Below are 20560 nucleotides of genomic sequence, written 5' to 3'. Positions count from 1 at the left end.
CTGTTTATTCATCCTAGGGAAAAAAAAAAAGGTGGTGGTAGTTAATTACTACATGTGTCAGCTAAATGTGAGAGGAATTTGTAGGCCACAGACAAGACAAGATCTGGATTTCTGGAGTTTCTGTCAAAAACCACACCCCTTGTAATTGATAAAGTTGGTAGCCCCATTATTATGAGCAACCTTGGGAAAACATCTATGTTGCCTAAATTAATCTTGTTCATTTTCTTATCTCTGAGCAGCTGCTGGTTCAAGCCAGCCATGAAAGATTCAAATTTAATTAAGGCTTTTCATAGTCCTGAAGAGCATCTTGCTCTCAGTGAACATGTCTGTTAAATATTATGTTCCTTTGGATGCAGTAGGTTGTAGTTTTACATGGAGAATGTAGGTTAAGAAATTTGCAAGGGATATTGGCTCTGAGCACAGTAGTTCTACCAGAGATTTTTCATTTTATTTGAAATGCAAATCTCAGATTAGGACATTCAGTGCAAAATTACCTTAGCAAAATAAATTTCGGGAATTCAGACCAGTTGGCTCTGTCTGCACTTCCTGGAAGATGTCATTACGTAGGCAATTATAACAAACAGGGTTGCAATATCTCTGTGGGCTGGGCTCTAAATTAATATGAGCATGTGGCTTAGAAGGGATGATAATAATTTAGACTTATGTCTGCTTAACAGTAAAGCATTGGCTATTAATAGCAAGGAATTTCTACTGGTCCAGCAAAAAAGTAAATTCTTTTCCTCCTAGAGACCTGAAAAGGTGAGTAGCCTGGTTCTTGTGTTTTGCTGGCTTGTGAATTAATCTAATAAATCCTGAAGGTTAGAATTTACTAATATTGAAGTTTGTACTGTAATGTGAGAGGTAGCTTTTGGTTAATCTTTACTAAAGCTGCAAAAACTTTTTTTTAATATATGTATGTATTTACATAAGTAAGTAAGTCATTGTGTTCTGCATATGTTGATGTCATTCAGGAATGAAAACTGTAAAAAATATTTTTAATTAAAATACCAGCAAATAGATGGATCCTGGTCGAGGGGGCTGTTACAAGTGTCTTGTTATTTATTAATATTTTCAAAAGAATCCACAGTTGAAGGTATTTCTATAGAATTAGATCAGAAAGGGTAGCTGAATGCCCAGGAGATCTAAAAAGCTCTTTTCATAATACTGCTCAGAGCAGCCAAACTGTAAGGAGGGAGTGGCTGGGAAAGTGAGACTTGCCTGGAGCACACGCAGCAGGTCTGTCTAGAAAAAGATGTCAAGCAAGTAATATTACATTATCTCTCTGGAGCAGAGAACATTGCTTTCATTAATAAATCCTTGTTTGATCAGCAGATTTTGCTATGGCTTAGTGCAGTTAGGCAGCAGATACACTGTGGGTACAGGTGAGAAAAATAAGCTGACTGTGGAGGCAGGGAGGAGAGAGAAGATTTACTTCTGGTGGAGTTTTTCAGCAAAACTTTCTGGGTTTTGCCAGGGCTTTGATAGGAGGTTTTTCAATCAGTCAATTTTCAAGTTTGTAATGCAGTGTGTCAGCATCTTCTGTGCCTTTGTCACTACAAATGATGAAATGCAATATCAGATGTTAACCAGAAATGTCATCCTGCATTTCCTGTTTGAACAGCCATGTGCTGTTTCATCATAAATAAAAGCATGGAATGCAAGCTAGAATTAGAAACTCTGTGCTTTATTTAGCTTTTTTTTTTTTTTCACTCTTTTTCTGCTGCCCTGATTTCCCAGCACAGCTGGTGGCCATGCATCCCTGGGGGAGTCTTGGTGCCCCTCTGGCACCTGTTTGTCACCTGTAGGTGGATTTCTTGTCACTGAGGTGATTATTCCCCATGCTATGGCTGCTTTGAACGAGAGGAAGTACTGCAAGGAAGGAGGATCACTGCAGCTGAGAGGGCTTTGGTGGCCTGTGATGTGGCAACAGAAGATGTAATTCTCCCAAAAACCAACAAATGGAACTAGCAGGATCAGGGGGAGTGCCTGGAAATAGTGCTTTCTTGTGTGAAAGAAAGCACTCTGAAATTTTAAGTTTATATCAGCTGAATTAATGACTTTCCAGAATATTCTGAGCAGTTTATATTATTTCCAGTGCAGCTAAATGAAATATCTGGGTGACACGTACTTTGGTTAAATTTAGCGTTGCTTGTACTTAAAAGATTATTTTGACAAAAAAAAAAAAAAAAAAAAAAAAACAAACAAAAAAAAAAACTGAGGGACCAAAACCACTCATTCATTTACATTAATCTGAGCCTTGGGTGACAGGAAGGATGAGGCATTCTCACATTGCCCTTCAGATCAATGTGACCTGAAGCTAAATCGTGGCTTGCCCACTGTGACAGGCTATAAATGGCAGAGTTCAAATGAGAATGTTGCAGCTTCTGACTCATTCCTGCATCTGCCTCTAGACCCTGGGGTTTATCTACATTAACTGGAATCAACATAGGATGCTGATAACACAGTGGTTCTTAATAAATTACCTTTCTTTGTGTGTGTTTCACCAGAACCATGGAGAAAAGTCCATGCCACAGGAGAAGAAACTAATTTTGGTCGGATGGTACAAATTTTCATTGTAATATTTATTTCAATTCAAACTTACTTGAATTCTTAGCACAAGTAATCCTATGACAAACACATATTAGTGGCACTTCAGTGGCATTGGAACTATAGGCCCACTGCCTTTGCACCTACCCATAACCTGAGTTATTCTGCAGGATATCTCTGTCCATTGTCAGACAGGTAATAGCAACAGGTGGTAGCTGCTAAAATGGAACAGTTTTAAACCACAGCTCTTCCAGCTTGCTGTACAAGAAGACTGAATGCTGAAAGACTGAATGTCCTAGGTTGGCTGTATGATGCCTTTATCCCCAATCATCTGCCCTGTTTATGTTGAATAATAAATTCTACACCTTAAGATTTGTTCCAGGAGTGGAGGGGAGGACGAAGCGCAGAGTTTGTTCTCAAGAACTGCACTCCCTCCTCCACATTCTGCTCCTGGACTGTGTTGTCTGCGGATGGAGAGACAGCGAGACAGAGCTCTCCTTTGCTTTTCTAGTGAGTTTTAGCTAGCTGAGGCAGAGAAGTTCCCTGGACTGTGGTTTTTTCCCTTCCTCTGGACCTGCTCTGGGCTGAACACCAGCAGAGCAGCAGCAGCAGCGCCGGTGGCCCAGCGGGCCGAGACTGGGCTGTGGCATTTCCAGCGCCGGAGGGACTGAGCAGAGACTGAGTGAGCCCAGCTGCAACCTGGGGGGTTTTCTGTGCTTGTCCCTCTCTTGGAGTGGCAGGAAGTTTTATTGTTTAATATTGTTTAGGTATACTGGTTTAATAACCAGTTTTTTTTCAGTTTTCTCCGAGGAGGTATCTTTCCCGGACCAGCTCAGGGGAGGGGCTGATTGAATCTGCTTTCCTAAAGGAACATTTTGGGGTTCTTTCCCCAGATTTGCCCTGAAGCAGGACACTGAATTGCAGCCTTCATGGAAAAGAAATCAAGACACTGTGAGCCTTTGTGGGCTCTGTGGCTGCTGTGAGCTGTGTGTTGGAGCCATCCCTGTTTCCTCTCTGTGTGGGCACTGCTCTCGTGCTTTAGTGATGAAGCGATGTGCAAAAGGGGCTTTATTCCAGAGGGGATTTTCACTGGCACTGAAATGGACTGCATAAATTCTTCTCTACTTTGAAATGTCATCTGTTGGCAGCAGCAGCTGCTGCTTGACTTTAGTGTCCAGCAACACCAACTCATTCAGCAAGATTTTTCTTTTTTTTTTTTTTTTTTTGTCGTCATCCCCAATGTCAGATGGTAACATGAATGTATTTAGTCCTGTTTTAAAGTAGCAGCAGTAACTTCAGAGAATTCCTACCTGGGGCATCTTGATTATTTGAGCAGAAAAGATGGGATTTTTGGTGCCATGAAAAAGGTGGTGAAAAGAACGAATGGGAATATACAAAGGAGGAGTAAAACTTATTTTGGAATTTTCTTTACTCTTAAGGCAAAAATCAAAAAGCAGACTTCCTACAGATTTCTGCTTATAGGCAAGACATGTTCTGCCCCATGTCTTCATTCCCTCACTGAACCTGTCAATCCTCTTTTTTCCCCACAGAGGAAAAGGCTGAAATACACTGAATTTTGAATCTAGGAAACCATTGTTAAGGATGAGGAGCAGAAGAATCTTGGGCTTCCAGTATTTGAAGTTCTTTGGAATTTTCTTATTTGCATTTGACTGTTTTAGCAAAATCTCTTCAAAAAGATGAATCAGAACTCCCAAGTCATCTAGAAAACAGGAAGAGTTTTGTTAGTTTTCTTATTACTAGGCTGTATTTTTGTATCACTAGGCTGCATTACTAAGCTGTAGCATGGATTTTTTTGTGTAGCCTAATGTATAATGTGACAGTGACATATTTTGTCATCAGGCTATTTAGTGCAATATTTAGTGGTTTATTCTGTCTTTTCAGTAGAGAGAGTAAAGATCTGAAGAAATCCCAGAGGATGGCTTCTGATGCCAGTCATATGCTGGAAGCAGCTTTGGAGCAAATGGATGACATCATTGCAGGTACAGCAATGCATTATTTTATACCACACTATCTTGAGATTTAACTATGTCTGGTTTACTTTTTAATAATTATTCTCAGTTTATCAAGTACTCTGACATGCAGATTTCACTATTAACACTCTGATTCAATAGCTGTGTGGAGAAAGCTGAAAGTAAAATAAGGGAAGTAAAAGAAACCCTACAATTTCAGCTCAGACAGGTAAATATTGAAGTAAGAGAGGTTTAGTTTGTTTTAATGCTCTATGGTAATTTAAATGCATCCTCGGCCTTGTGGTAACATTCCATATTTCATATGTTAGTTTTGTATTTTAATGTGGTTTTAAAAAAGTTCTCACCAAGACTTTTAGGTAGCTGGATAATGCATACCTGCACCAAACATATGCAAAAATGTGAGTATACATAAAATTGTACATCACTTTTCTTATGCCCTGGGGGCTGTGCTCACACACCATGCAGCAGGGGCTCCTTAAAGGAGTGTCAGGGTAGGGCCATGATCTCACTTGTGCACAATGGGGAAGAATTCACTAAAGATTTATAAATCTAAATAGTGACACCCAAGCTGAGCCTTCTTCCCTGATGATGAAGTCAATGGCATCAGCCTCTTGTTGCTGCAGTTGTGCTGCCCTTGATCTTCTTCCTGCTCTTGTAGGAAAGCTTTCTGTCCAGAGACTGATATGGGGCTTTACATGTCACCATCAGGCTAGATCATTATCCAAGATTTGTAGTTTAAATAATCACTAGGGTTTGGTTTGTTTTTTACATCCTCATATGAGTCTTCACTTTCTTCTAAATGTGCAAGCTTTAACAGACTACTGAGATACACAGAACTGTAAATATGAATATGGGATAAATAGAAATGAAATGACTTTTCACACTGATGGAAAAAATTCTAGGCAAATAGGAAATATCACACATATATCTATCTCCTTGTCCTGAATGCAAAACCTTTTTCTGACAAGACTGAAGCTGATGGAAGTTGAGTGAGATTTTATTTTTTCACACCTAACAAAACACCATAGATAGGGAAGAATTGAACTTCCCTCGGATTTATAAGGAGAGAATAAGAAAAGCAAGTCCCAAACTGTAATTCACTTTTTAGCCACTGCAAGCCTTGGGATGCCATGGAAGCTGTGCTCAGAAGTCAGCTGCACACAGATGGAACTCGGTGTCTCTCTTCTGAGGTGATCAATTCACAGCTCTGCACACATTGGGGATATCATGGATGCACTGATGGTTCCATTCTGCAGAAAAAAGGAAGAAAATTAAAAAAGAGTCACTCTATTTAAATTGATTTTCAGATTAAAGACTTATTGTTTTCCCCAGGAGCTATCAGTTGTGAGGCGAGTCCTGGCTATGACGGTAGATGTTTAGTGTTGGGTGTTTTTTCATGGTATAGAAAGATAGCCTCCTAATATGTGGCATAACTGATTAAATAGCAATATCTGAAAACCTAAGAAAATAATTTTTTCCTAAGTTTCGTGTCAGAAAAGTAATTGAGGCCAGAAGACAGCTTTTATTGTGGTTGGTTGATTGATTTTAATATTATTTTCCCTGCTCATTTTTCAGCTTATTTGTTTGTGTCATACCATTTCAGAGTTTAATCTTGATAAATAAGGAATAGAATTAAATTTTTTCAGGCTTTCAAATGACATCACTTTTATCCCCATCACTAAGCTGTCTTGGTGGTGTAGAACAGTAATGCAGAGAAGCAAAGCAAATATTGGAAGAATTATTTCCTGGAAATCAGCTGGTCACAGATGTTCTGTGCTGGTGACCAAGCCCTAAACTAAAAAGACTCAGGCATAAATAAATTCCAGTGGCAAGTGGAGTTTATTTCCACAGTGGTCATGAGCAGATTGGCAATCTCTCCAGGAGAGCTGACTTTGTGACTTGGCATTACTTACATTTTCAGTCTGATATCCGCTTGGCAGTGTTGAAAACGAGCTTATATAAAGATATCTAATGGGAAAAGAAACAAAATATTTCCCAGACAGGGCCTATGTCAAGCGTTGTGAATGTTATTTGAATGCTTTCCATATGATTTCAGAGTCACAGCTACCTGTACTAATAAAGAAACATATTGATTTATTCCTATACTTAGGAAAAACTCAGTTGTTTGGAAGGATTGTTGATATTATTTCTTTATTATTTTCTTTTGCCAGGAATAAATAAAACTTTTTAAGACAGCTTAAGTCTGTTGTCATTCTCCTCTAGCCAATGTTCTGTGTGTTCCAGAGCAATTTCTTGAATATTCTGGCATGATGGAAGGACCAAGTAGATCTGCTGGAGTCTGTACTGGGCTACAGCTGTTATCCCAATTTGTCTGAAACTGAGGAACAGAATGATTATTCGAGTTTGATTCTTCCTAATTCAATCCAGTGAGCTTCTGTATGCAATTTGGGCAGGGACTGGAAAACAGGAATAGTCTCTTGTCCTGTATGGTGGTGAAAGAAAAATAAGGTAGAAAAGCCCATTGAAAGGATGGCTGTAAGACTGTACTGAAACAAGCCAGGACTGATAATGATATAAGTTGTTATTACTAACATCCTTTAGTTACAAGCATGAAGAAACATCAGAGCAAAACAACACATGCAGTAAAGAAGAAGCTGACAGCAATTAGGAATTATTCAAATAGTACACACAATCAACAACACACGTGAAATTCAATAATTATCAAGCATTAAAACACTGTATGTCATCCCAGAGTCTGTAATGGCTGATAAGCCTCAAATCACTGGAGAATTGGAAAATCATGTCTGGATAATGATTCTTCAAGCTCACTTTAAAAATAGGTTCAGCTGTCATATTGACAAGGTCACACTGCCAAGCCAAAATTACTTGAATATTATTTTTGAAGCAGAAGACATCTGGGTTTGTTGTCAAATATCCCATCCAGGTAGAGCTTCAAATATGGGAAAAATCATCTGTACAAATGCAGCTGCTCTCAGAGTTGACAGGAAACAGCAAAGAATCAATTTCTAAGAGCTTGTGTTATTTCAATTCACTGTATCCAGATCTTATGGACATTGCCATGATTCAAAGACCGAGGTTAAACTTCATGACTGATGTAAACTTAGGTTGCTGATAAAAAAGACATTTTCTTTTGCAGTGAGGCCTGAGTGAGTACTAGTAGAGCCACATGCTTCTCTTGGCCCCAGAAACTTCATCTTTAGGTACAAAGTTAGCATTGCTCCCATTTTAGAGAATTGAGGAGTCCAGAGATGTATATCTGACATTGTTTAACTTTTGAAGCTTGAGTATAAATGTGCATGTACACATGCAAAAAAGGAGCATCCTATCTCTTTAATCAGCCCTCTTTTATTTAGTTTGCTTCATTAAAATATTTGATTGTGGCTTTGTCCTTCAGGGTGAGAACTGGGTATATACAAATATATATCACAAGTATTTAAAGATTTGCACTTTTAGGCTTCCAATAGTAGAAGTCCTACCCTTTTCTCCAAGAGGTAACATCTCTCATGCCTGGCTGTGATTAATCCAACCAAGGAGTCCCACTGCAGCCTGGGCTCATTCTCAGTGCAGCACAAAACCTATTAGTGCTCAGCCTGCATGAGGGGAGGATTGTGAGGCAAGATTAACAAATTGAATTTCACTGGGCCTGATCCAATTTGACAGATAGGTCAGTGTTCCCAAGTCTTTTATGCCTCGGTACATCTGTACTGATAACCCACCCTCTCAGCTATATAAATTAGGCACGCTAAATGATTAGCCTTATTTGACTAAAATAGCAAAAAGGGCTAATGTGATTGTCAATGCACATCCCTTAGCCATTAGCTGGAGTGACTTGCACTCCAAACAGAGGCTTCCTCTAAAAAAAATGCACCATATATCAGATCTATCTACTCATTCTTCATTTAAGGTGGGTGACTTTGGCATTGTTTCCCTCTGAGCTTTAACCAAGTCATGACTTCTCCTTTTATTCAGCTTGTGCCCATTTGTTAAAATGTGTTTCTTTATAGGACTGTAGATTTTGGTTATTTTTCTTAGCAATATATCATAACAGATTAATATAGTTTTTATTTTACCAATATTTTATATCAAACTGCTTCTCTCCGTCATCAATTTGTAAATCTATTCTTTCCCTTTGTGATTAATGACCATTAATTGTAAGGTCTAAAAACTCCCATCACAATATAGTTTGCTACAGAGTCTCTTCAAATTCACCAAGTCATCATTGTAATTACTGAGTTTCCTGTTAACCAGAACTCCTGCAATTATTGCTCACTGGAAAATAATGAGAAAGTTAAATGTGTTATCACATGGGTCTGTGTTAATGCTTCAGTATTATCACAGAAATATTAAAAAAGTAAATACAATTAAAAAGTTGAGCAAGGAGTACTCATGTTTGAATTCTCTTCTCCTGAGCTGGCAGGATGTTGGTGTTCAGTTCATGGCTTTGGCTGCTGTGTTAGAAACCCAGCCACTGTCCACAGCCTTGCTGGAAAAAGGGCTCCAGAGGAAATTGTACTTAAGAGACAAACAGGCTTTTAGTTCAAGAGTAATATATTTTCCTTGTGGGATTTACCAGAATTTGAAGGACCTGATTGTGGGGAGTATTAAATCACCTCTAATAAGTGGTTAGAACTTGGTTTCTAAACAAAAAAAAAGAGTACTGACACTCACCTGAACTCCTTAGGATGGGCTTTAGATTCTATGGAATAAAATTTTCCCTGGGTTCCTAGATAAATAAAAGGAAATCACAGTATTTCCTGGTGACCTCATCCTTCACCTCTCAATAGCCACATGTCATCACAGGATCCATTCAGTCTCACAGCACTTTAACTGAGGAGGATGGACACCTCTGTTCTGCTTCATGTCCAGACCAGGCAGAGAGCACTTAATCCTATTTGTGTGTGTGTGTGTGTGTGTGTGTGTGGGTGTTTGCTGGGGAGGTGCTTCTCATTTGAAGTCTACACTGGGTGCCAGGCAGCTGATGGGCACAGCTGTGACTGTGTAGAGTGGCTAGAAAATAGCTTCTATTTGTTCTTTCCAACTTGGACACTTCCAGTCAGTTTTATGTTTTTGTCACTTAAATCCTACTCAAGGTTCACAATACTTTCAAACTCAAAAGTTTGGTTTCTATGGTAAAGGTGTATAACTTTGTAATAGGAATCTTTGTAGAATTTTGCTCCAGAGCACTGAACTGACCAGTTAAAATAATGGCAAGCAAAACAGGATAATTTAAATTTCCTTCATTGTAGATCAGAGTAAGTGGGCAACAACAGTTGTAGGAGTTTTCTTGCCTTTTCTGAATAAATTACAATTATCTTAAAAGGCTATGCTTCAGTTATGATTTGTGCATTTCCTCTTTATTTTCTGTTATTTTTCAATCAATGATTTAGGCTATCTTCTGAACAGAAGAAATAATATACCTAGAGCACTTGTTTATCTTGCTACTGCTATGCATTAAGTAAGGTGAGCATTTGTTAAGTTATAGTATTGTGACTTTTTTAAACATTAACTACAGCATGTTTGTGCATAGATCTTACAGCAATAGAGATATGAAAAAGGAAATTACATAGAAAATTACTTGAAGTGAGGTCTTTGTTATGGTTTGACACTGGCACAATGCCAGTGCCCCCATGAAAATGTAACCTCTCCATTGAATGCTGTGAAGTGGAATCAAGAATAGAGCAAAGCAGGCCCAAGCTTAATAACAGGAAAAAAAACTTTATTAAGCTACTACTACAAAAGGGAAAAAAAGAAAGGAAAAAGGGAAAAAAAAGAACACACAAAGATCAAAATGGAAACCTTGCAAAAGCATTCCTCCTCCCACCACCCAACTCCAACAAACCACAGTGAGACACAATCTGGACCCCAATCAGGTTTCCACCCTCCAGACAATCGATACTCAGTCCATCGAGGGAACAGAGTCTCTCCTGTGCCACAGACCCCCCAAGGAAACACAGCTCCACATCCTGTGTTTCCATGTCACACATGGCACCGCCCGGAGAAAAAGTTTGCCATGGTGACCCTTCTCCTTTCCATGCACAGTGCTCTCACCACCAATGCATGGATGGACAGACTGCTTTTAGGATTTTTCTTTTCAAGGATGCCCTGCCAAAAGGAGAGAAAACAACAGTTTAGTTTTTCATTTTTTGGGACCACAGTCCCCCCCACCCCCCCATTTTCCCATTTCCCTGAGGCCGAGGGTCTAAGAACAGAGATCTTCTTCTCTTCTCCTTCTTTTGAGGACAGGGGGCACTACCACAAGCCCCCTAACTTTCCTTCTGTTCACTCCACTTCTGTCTCTTCCCAGCTGAAGCAGGTCTCTTGACTCACTGGCATCCTCCCAAAACACAGTCCCTCTTGGAGGAGAAGATTGGTTCAGTTTGTGGCCAACATGGAAAAGTCCAGCCAAAAGCCACTCCTTGTCCCCCTCCCATCTAGAATTTCTTCTTCCAACATCCCAGGGTCCAAGGTGTCCCTCTTCCTCTCTTTCAAACCGCGGAGGGGAAAGAAAATTTCACAAAGCTTTCATTTCTCAAGGAAGGGTTAAAAGTCCAAGCTCTCCAGGGATGGCTCGATGCCCAGACTCCGGCGGCTCCCACGCACTGGGCACCTTGCAGCAGCTCCCCCCGCTCCTCCTTCTCCACGGTGAAACTGCTGATGAAAATTGCTGCTGTCTCTTTTTCCCTCTCGGGAGAGAAACTCTGGGTGGGGGGGAATGGAGACATCCCAGATTTCCTCCACCCTTCCATCTGCTGGGGCCAGCCCAGTTCCAGCCCCTCCACCCTTGGACCTACCTCAGTCAGGCCATGGGCCTTCCCCTCCCCACCCAGCCACGGGCCGGGCAGGGGAGAGTTCTGCACTGCACGGAACCAAAGAGAGCGAGTTCTCCTGGGAATTCTGCTTTTAACCCCTCTGTGTTCTCAGAGGCGTGTCCACCTTCCATTGGTCAATATCCAAATTGACCTCTTCCTTCTGGAAAAAATTATTTTTCCGTGTCAAACCACAACATCTTTGATAGAGGAATACTTAACTTCCTGTCATAACAGTTCCAGAAAATTATGTGTCAAGGCCTTGATGAGGGTTTGAGAGGAAGACAAAGATAAAAATTGTGTGTGACCTATAAATATCCAGGATATTAAAAGAGGAAATAAAAAAGCTGAACACAATATTTGCAGTTTCTAATTTGTGGGGTTTTACTTTTTACCACTTAAAATTTGTTTAAGGTGCTGATATTTATCTTCAGATACTTGACTTCAGAAGTGCTGATTAGTTAATTCCTCAGATATCAACAATAACCTATTTATAGCAATTAAGTATATTTTAAATTAATTGTTAATTAATTGTTTTTCTATTTACTCAATTAATCATTTTTCATGCCAGCTCTCTGTGGCCTTGCCTTCAATTTTGTGACTAAAACAAATGTATCCACTTGAATAACCACTACAGCCATTTGTTACTATAACCAGCTATTTAGGAAGACTTTTACACGTGCTGGAGCCTTCAGGTTAAGAGTTTGCATAAGTTTCCAGGTGCACTTTTGATCTGTGTTTTTAAAAGCATGTGAAAATCAGGGCACCTTGCATGCTGATTTGTGCCTGTGCAGCACTGGCTGCTGATCCCTTCCCCAGGGTTGCCAGAGCAACCTGTCCTTTGGAATTTCCTCAATTTTGAGTGCTTCACTTTGCAAAAGGTCACTGCAGCTGTCCCCAAACATGCTTCCCCTTCTCACTTTCTCAAAATCATGGGGCTCTGAGCACAGGATAGAGAATTGAGCCTCTCAATCTTGCTTGCAGGACTGATGGATTCCCTCTGCAAACAGGGCAGAACTTACAGACTCGAAAGCACTGAGACCATCTTTCCTATGCATACTTAATCATCTTAAAAATAGGGGTTTAAACTTGTTTGCTGTAAGACAAAGTGGTCCTTTGAAGGTCCAAGTCAAATTGATTTACTGATGTATTTGGTCTTTGACTTCCCTTGCAAGTGTTTCTGCCTTTCCAGCAAAACAAAATTAGAACTTTTCTTGAGAATGGGAGTTAAACTAATTCAAAATGGAAAAATACTTAAAGTTTAAATATGCCACTTAAATTTTTTTATTCCACACAAGAGATAGGTTTTCTTAGTATGAAAGAGCAAAAATTCTCTTGTGTCCTAGACACCTACACCAGCTTACCAAAGTGCAGCAATGCATTGCAGTTATACCAAATAAACTCCATATATCAACACTGTTTTTACTGAGTTTTAGGAAGGACTGAAAAGAAACAGAAACAGAAATAGCTGCAGATACATCATGTAGCAAAGAAAGGCAGTTAAGCCATGATGGCCAAAATGCCACAAGATTGAAAATCTGAGGCATAAAGATCCTTTTGTTTGCATGATGTGATCTGTTCTTCAGTACATGAGTGAGTCAGTTCTTTAACAGGCAAATGGACAGAGTTCTAAGATTTAAATTTGAAGATGTTTGATATCATTAAATTCCAAATTGTACCTTGTCCACTTCTTACTTTAAGTAAATGGAATTGATTTGAGAGTCCTTTTAAAAAGGAAAACTGTGTAGTCTTAATGAAACAGGTTTCCTTCACTTCCTCACAATCTGAATCATCTTACTACTGCAAATTACAAACAATTTTAGGTTTTGTGCTAAAAACACTGTTTAACTTAGACCACTGATTTCACTGGCCCTAAACACACTCCTTTTTTATGTGTAATTAAAAAAAAAAAAAAAAAAAGAGAGAGAGTTCTTGAAAGTATTTTTTATTCTTTAACAAATGTGTTGGTCCTGTTTTTCCTGTGTAATGGAGACTCAGCCCAAAACCTCTATCACAGCTGCATAATCTTTCTTATTACCAGGCTGCTTAGCTTGATGGGAGAGACTTTTTTATTGTAGCTGTGTGTGCAGTCCCCAAAAGTGCTGCACATCACAGCTCAGCGTCTAGGAAAGAAGTCTGAGTAATTACACATATAATTTGCATAAGAAATTATAGACAGTTCTTGGAAATTGTCTCAAAGATTCCACCTGTGATTGTAGGCTGAAAATCATCTAAGCTGCATGAAGCTCTCATCTGAATGTGGTCATTAGTGTTTTTAGGCTTGAAATTTTTTTCCTAGGGCTTTCTGTTAATCCAGCTTAATAGTTACTTTCCCCTGTAGTTAAAGATCTAAAAGCAGAGATTTGAGAAGTTAATATGAGCTGTGATTCAAAACACAGTTTGTGATGTATTCTGCATTACAGTAGGAGAAGAAAGGATTGGGTGAGCTCCTTCTTCACTCATTCTGCAGGAGGCTTAGGAAGCAGGAGGCTGAAAAATGTCCTGTCCAGCCCTTACTCCTAGTTTACACAAATTCACATTTTCAAGGCTGTCTTCATGAGAAAAAAAAAACTGTGCTTCAAAGAAAATTGCACTGTATAATCTTGAAGGAGAGAGGAAGAACTTGGACAACCTATATACTCACTGAGTAAAAATTCAGGTAAAAATGTGCTCTCTAGCAGTGTAATGATTGAAAGGCTAGAGGCAATGTATGTTTGTGAAGTTTGTGAACTTTATTCTAACCAGTGCTGGTCAGATGTCAATATTGTTACTCATTAATATTTTAGCTTTGTAGAAAGTCATCCTTACCCAACATAGATGTAGTTTTTGGTGTTTGCTGTGGGGGGGCTGTTGTTTTTTGTTGATTTCTGGTCTAAAGGAGCCAGCATTCTCAGGAAAATCTCTTTTTAACCACTGATGGTTGAGTTGTACATTGCCTGGAATTTTTTTTCAAAACTCAGACAGTTTGAAACTGAAAAAATTGAGATGAAAAGGATTAATGCAGGGGATCAGAAGTTAAGATGCAAGGGAGAGATCAGCCACAACATCTACTGCTAGGAGATATGGAAGCTGTGTGATGGATGAATGCACACAACACGGGCTCATGAGAGGGGTTTTTCAACCTGGCAGAGCTTTTGCCTCTTTCTTTACTTGTGCCTAGTAACTTATTTTTGCAAGCTACTGGCAGTGCTGTTTTCTGAATAGGTTATGTATTTGCCCAAAAGGAATGTTTCTTTGAAGCCATTCTGCTAATTGCAAGGAACTCTGAGAGAAGAATGCACTTGCACAGTCAGGGTGTAAGAAATGTGTAACTTAAAAGTTGTTTTGCTTGTTTTATTACTTATTTTATTCTTTCTGCCTACATAGAATGTGCAGCTGCCTTTAACCTCCTTCACTCACTGACTGGGGAGGCCAGGAGGGAGCTACTTGGAATGTCACAGTTTCAATATTTTTCTCCCTTTCTTTCTTTTTTTCCTGCTTTTCTAAAGTTAACATTCATGATGAACAATTGTGTTCCAGTAGTACACTAGGCAACCATGGTGCTGGGTATTATATAAACCTGATGACAAAAGATTTCCCTGTGTCCTGTTTACCCTTGGAAAAAGAAGTGAGGTACAGGAAGACTGTAACTTGTTCAAGAAAAAAATTAGTCTTTTTGTAAGAGTCATTTTTCCTGAATATTGATAAAATTCTGATGTTTGAACTGCATTCTTCCCCTCTTAGTTATTTATAATAAAGCTACATATATATAAACGGCTGTTAGTGGTAGAGAATGCTGGTAACAAATAATGTTACAATCTCTTTTTATTTCCATTAATCTGCAAGAACATCCAAATTCTTACTGTCTGGTGCTAAAACTTCATGCACTTTGCAGCATGATGATATCAAGGTTTAAAGCAAGGCAAAATAATACAATTATTTCCTACTACACACTTCTGTTTTCCACGGTGTGTTCTTCTGTGCAATCCTACTTAATATGAAACTACATGGAAAGCAAATAAGAGAAGCAAGCCTGGGATTCATTTGAATTTTAGCAGTAAATCAGGAAGTTTTCTGAATTAAAATGCTGAGTTAGGCTCTGTATTTCTGCATTTCTGTCCCTAGTAAAAAATGCATTATTTGTTGTATTCAAAGGAGTTCTCAATTTTCCAATGCAGGGAGGAGAATAAAACACACCATGTTAACAATCCATAGCAAACTAGTTTTAAAGTAATTCAGCAGTTTGCAAAATGTGAGGATGCAGAGAATTCTGCCAGTCTGAACTGTCAATTGAGGAGCCTGGGATAACTCAAGGATGCATATAGTTCACGCCCAATCTCAAGAAATCACAGGATTCCTGGCTGGCTCTGCCTGTGCTCCAGCACTTTAGAAATTTTCTCCTTCATAGAATCAGTTTCTGAAACGTGACAGTCCCTGTGTGTATATGCTGTTTTCCCTGGTATTTTGGTAGAGGCAAATCAAATAAAGGCGTGATGGAAAGTGTGAATATCGCTGCCACACTGAATTTTCCTGCATCACCTGGGATTGTTTGCTTTGGAAGGCAGATGTTGTCAGGAACGTTGTAATCATGATAATGCAAGGATTGAGGCAAGAAGTGATACACAGTGAGTTCCTTGGGCTGGTGAACAAAGGTGTATCTTTGACTATATTATATAAACCACCTACTTAGTACAATTAACTGAACTCCTGAATTATTGTTTTAAATTGTATTTAGCTTAGCTTCTTTTTTCACACCTGAAGTATTCGTGGCAGGCCTGTAAGTTCATGTGATTTTGTTTGGATCGTGTGGAATTTTGTTTGTTTTTTTTCTCTTGCCTATGATTAAAAAATATTCATAAAACTCACATGAAACAATCTATAGCGGAATGCACCTTTCAGTTTTTCCCATCCCATAAATATTTTAAATTGCCAGTTCATTGAAGGGGTAGCCACCACAGCTGGTTATGAAATAGCTTTGAATGCTGTCTGGTTTTCTAGAGTGAAAAATGCTTGCTAAGCAAAAAGAAAATATTGGCATGCAGTTTTCCAAAAGAGTGAGAAACGGCACAATAACCAAGGAATCAATGCTACTTAAGAAGCCAGTGTCACATATCAGTTTGTGTGTGCATCTCTCAGAATGTAATAAGCCTCTCTGGCTGAATGAAAATATGTAATTGGTTATATGACTCAAATGGCCCTTACTCAATTTGGAAATGTGCTATTTTTAGTTTAATAGTTTAATAATCTGCATTAGGCGATACAGAAACAGAAACGAGATGGGCCTGAGTAGCTGAGAGCATAGAAATACATAAGAAAATGTCATTTAGTGGTTAGAGAACACAAGTCCTGCAGAGCAGTCAGCTGATCCTGCCCTCAAAAGGAAGTAATTCAGGAAGCCAAGGTTGGTTTACGAGGTGAGGCTGTCTCGTGTGGCAGCCTTGGAGCACCGGATATTGAAGAAACTTAATCTTGGTCATGGTCTTGGCCAGAAATTAAGATGAGATCTTACACTTGAGGTATTAAAATAAATCTATAAGTGTAGAGGTCACCAGGATCAAACAGAATATTCTGAGTCTGAAAAGAGATTAAGGTAATATTAAATGCTCCAGCAGTGAAAATAACTGTTGCTTTACCAAAATAAAAAAAAGAAGAATCCTACTACAGAGCCTTGCAAAATTTCTAGAGAGGGTTTTTCATTATTTAAGATGGTCAAAAAAACCTCCCACATGGGTCGTATGACGGAATTTAAGCCACACAATTTTTTGTAAAAACATGCCAGACTACTTTGGGTCATTGAAAGAGTTTTTGAAGAAATACTGGTTAATATTATTTAAATTTTCCCAAAAGCTGTGAGTAAAATTCATTAAATGAGAGACCAAGTATTATCTTTGTCCAAAAACTGGTTGACATGGGGAATAATATTAGCATTAAAGGATCCATTAGCAGTTTGGTTAAAAGGTATTTTAGGTGCAGAAGTTATTTCTGTGTCCTGGGACCTCCAGTATTGGTGTATTCATGACATGTGTATCAGGTAAAATGAAACACTGGGCTCAAACATAGTTTGCAATGCCCAGATCATGGCAGATAGATGAGCACATCAGGCCAATTAACACTGATTAATGTGAGGTGCTCTGTCTTCAAGAAGAAAATCTGAATTCCTTATACATTTGTGCATCACATTAGCTACATCTGCTCAGGGGAAAAATAAACTTAGCAGGACATTTTCAAAGACCCCGTGAAAATTTTTGTTCCCTTCATTGCTAACACGTAAACTATGTTAAACACAGGAGTAAAAAGAATAATAGCAAGGAGATTATTAAAATCCCCCTGTGTGCATCAATTATGCAGTCTTCTAATGAATACTAAATGCTATGTGCAGCCAGTAAAATGTGAATAATCAAAAACCTTAAAAAATCTCCCATTAAGTCAAATAGGAAGGGAAATTCTGATATTTTTATGCCAGAAAGAACGTGAATGAAGGCATGTGTACAATCCATTATGTACATGAGGCAATAAATTGTAAACAAAAACTTTGAAAAATAGAGCAAATAGAAATTTTCTGCCTGACTGGTTCTTAAAGACACAAAATTAAATTAAAGACACAAATTGAATCAAGGTCTGAAATTCAGGGCTGAGAAAAGAGAGCTTATTTCAGTGTGCATCTCATTGAAATACATAGGGTACTAAGAAAATAAGTTTTGGAGATATTAGAATTTGTATTATTTATAATTCTTCCGTAAGTGAGTTATGGTCTTTTATTCCTGTTGTTGTTGAGAGAAATAATATTGGTGTTGAGGACTGGCATGAGAATGACAGTGCAATTGAGAGAACTTTTTGTACTTTATAGAGCTAGAAAAGTTTCATTTGCTATTTTTATTGCTAACTTTTTCAGTGTTGTTCTCTGTGGGAGAGTTCTAAACCTGCTCATGGTCATTTATATTTTTCTAGATCTGGTAACACGATCTATTTTGATCCCAGTTTCTGCCAGAGAGCTGCATCATTCTTTCATTCTTAGCAGTGTGGGGACTTTCCATGGTGTTGCTGAGAAGTTAGTGACATCTCATGGTAACTGTGGAAAATTACAGGTGATTTGGGATAAGCTTTGGGTTTTATAATTTGGACCTTGCAAACATGACCTAGGTCAAAATTCTTTTTTGATATGCATGTAGACACCTCTTGCATTTGGTTCTCCAGATTTCTTGATTTATCTAGAAACTAATTCAGGTATTTTTAAGTCTGAAATTAAGGTTTTCAGCCTAGAGTGAAACTTGGCAGTCTGAACTTCAAATACGGTAGCAGGCAGTACCTATTAATTTACCCCTACAAAGCAATTATATGACATTTTTTTCCATCCTCATTTTGGTTTTCTCTAGGCACAAAGTCCGCCACAGAGTTTGCTAATGGTGGTTATGATATTGTGTCACCTGCTCCATCAGTGTACCTGGGCACATTTCAAATCTTGCACCTCCTGGAGGATCTGAAGATGGCCCTGGAGATGCTGGAGGACCCTCAGGAGAAAGAAGCTCTGCGAAACCAAATCCCAGGGGCCACAGCTCTGTGTCTGAGGGAGTGGTTTGAGGAGAACCTGGTGAGTTTGTTTTTTGAGCATTTTGTCTGCAAGCAGGGTTGGGTCGAGTATTTCCATGCTTAAATTATTTTTATAGTAACTGAAATCTGCATGCTTAGAAAACTGCAGGGGGAGTGGGCAATAATAGCTGAGGATATCATTGCTTTATGTGCAGATTTCTAAAGCAATGCAGATATAGGAGTAGAAGAAGTTGATAAAAGACCTTATTTTGTCCTCTGGGGAGAGAAGAAATAGTAAAAATGAACTACAAAAAAGTTGCCTTTTCTGCGGGTTTTTTTTTTTTTTCTTTAATTTGATTTGCCTTATTTCACTTTTTGCTGGCAATAAGACATTTATAACTATTTACAAAACTAATAATTTTTAAACTGCCAGTTTAGGATAGAGTGGCATTGTCTGTTGAAGGGACAGATCCAGACTGGATAATCCCCATTTCCTTTTCCTTGCTGCATTGCCTTTGCTATCAGTATTACAAATCTCTAAAGCATCCTGTACACCAGGCAAGGGGGGTAAATGCAGGAAAGCCTTTGATTCTGAAGGGGGGACATTCCTGTTGGGATAGATGGGGAATAATCATCTGACTACACTGGAAAAGACTGAGTTTTGCCAGGTGAGGAGCAGATCCTGAGACAGAACTTAAAAGAAGAGATTCACCAGGTGTAAAGAGAGATAAAACACAAAATTCCCCTTTCCCCAGACCCACCACTGCCAGGGACTGGTGTGTTCCTCATGAGGAAAACCTACCTGTGGCTTCCCCAGCTCCAGAAATTTTCCTGGATTAATGGTTTTTCTTCTGGCTGTGCCAGTGCACGTGACTTCCATGGAACGATGCCTGTGGCCCCTGGTTTGGTGTTTATGATCTGCTGGGGCTGCCAGTACTGACTGGTGGAAAAGTGGCTGCTTTTGTTTGTGAACAATTTAATGTGAATAATCAAAAACCTAAAAAAATCTCTCCTTTTGTCTGAGCTCGTCAACTGCTGGCTCCTTGGCATTCTTCACAGAGGCTGGAAAATCCTCTTTGGGCCCACATGACAGAAAGGAATGAGATTTTGGTCACAGCTTTGAAAGCTAAAGGTGTAGGCAATTAATTCCACATCTGTTTCATTTGCATTTACAGTGTTAGATTTTGGATTTAGATATCCTTAGGCCAGCTCTTAACAAATGCTTGCCTCAGCAGAAATTCTAATGATTTTTCTAATCTTTATGATAGCTAAGAAGTGAGTTTAGTGCATAAAAAACAAATTTTCAGAGTTGTTACCAGTAAAATTGGACCTGTATCAAGAGTAGTGTTCATTTCACAAATGAATTGGGCAGTCTGGATTCAGAACCAAGAAAACAGGGAAGATGTGGTTTGGAGTATCTCTAGTGCAGCACAGAGAGGTGATTGCTTTTAAAATATTCTGCACTGCTCTGCATCATGGAAGGGTAGTGCATAGTTGCTGTGACTATTATTTGAAAATGGAGAATAATCTTATGTATTTCAAGACCTTCCTTGTATCTTTTTTTATGCAAATAATTTGCAAGAATGCATATAATTTCCATGGAAGAAATCTGATAAAATTCAGCTCAATAAGTGAAATGGAAGATGTATTTTATAGTTGTGTCCCATACTGAAATGTCCTTCATTCTAGCCCACAGCTATGAAACATGACACTTAATATGTGTCATAT

General features: G+C 38.8%; 1 protein-coding gene across 6 annotated transcripts in view; it reads left to right on the top strand.

Moving 5' to 3' along the window:
* Positions 1-20560, top strand: part of PPFIBP2 (PPFIB scaffold protein 2) — a 96336-nt gene that overhangs the window by 13396 nt on the left and 62380 nt on the right. For 3 of the 6 annotated variants that reach the window (XM_077784388.1, XM_077784385.1, XM_077784389.1), the window contains exons 1-2: positions 3753-4547; positions 18679-18893. In XM_077784388.1, the coding sequence (XP_077640514.1) occupies positions 4373-4547; positions 18679-18893 (390 nt within the window). In that variant the 5' untranslated portion in view covers positions 3753-4372. Of the gene's footprint in view, positions 1-3752; positions 4548-18678; positions 18894-20560 lie in introns of those variants that run through there. The other 3 variants (XM_021527572.2, XM_077784387.1, XM_077784386.1) reach the window with 3 other exon arrangements.

This window comes from Lonchura striata, chromosome 6, assembly GCF_046129695.1.
Source record: "Lonchura striata isolate bLonStr1 chromosome 6, bLonStr1.mat, whole genome shotgun sequence".
In the NCBI taxonomy this organism is placed as follows: Eukaryota; Metazoa; Chordata; class Aves; order Passeriformes; family Estrildidae; genus Lonchura; species Lonchura striata.
This window is presented reverse-complemented; position numbering and strand designations above follow the sequence as displayed.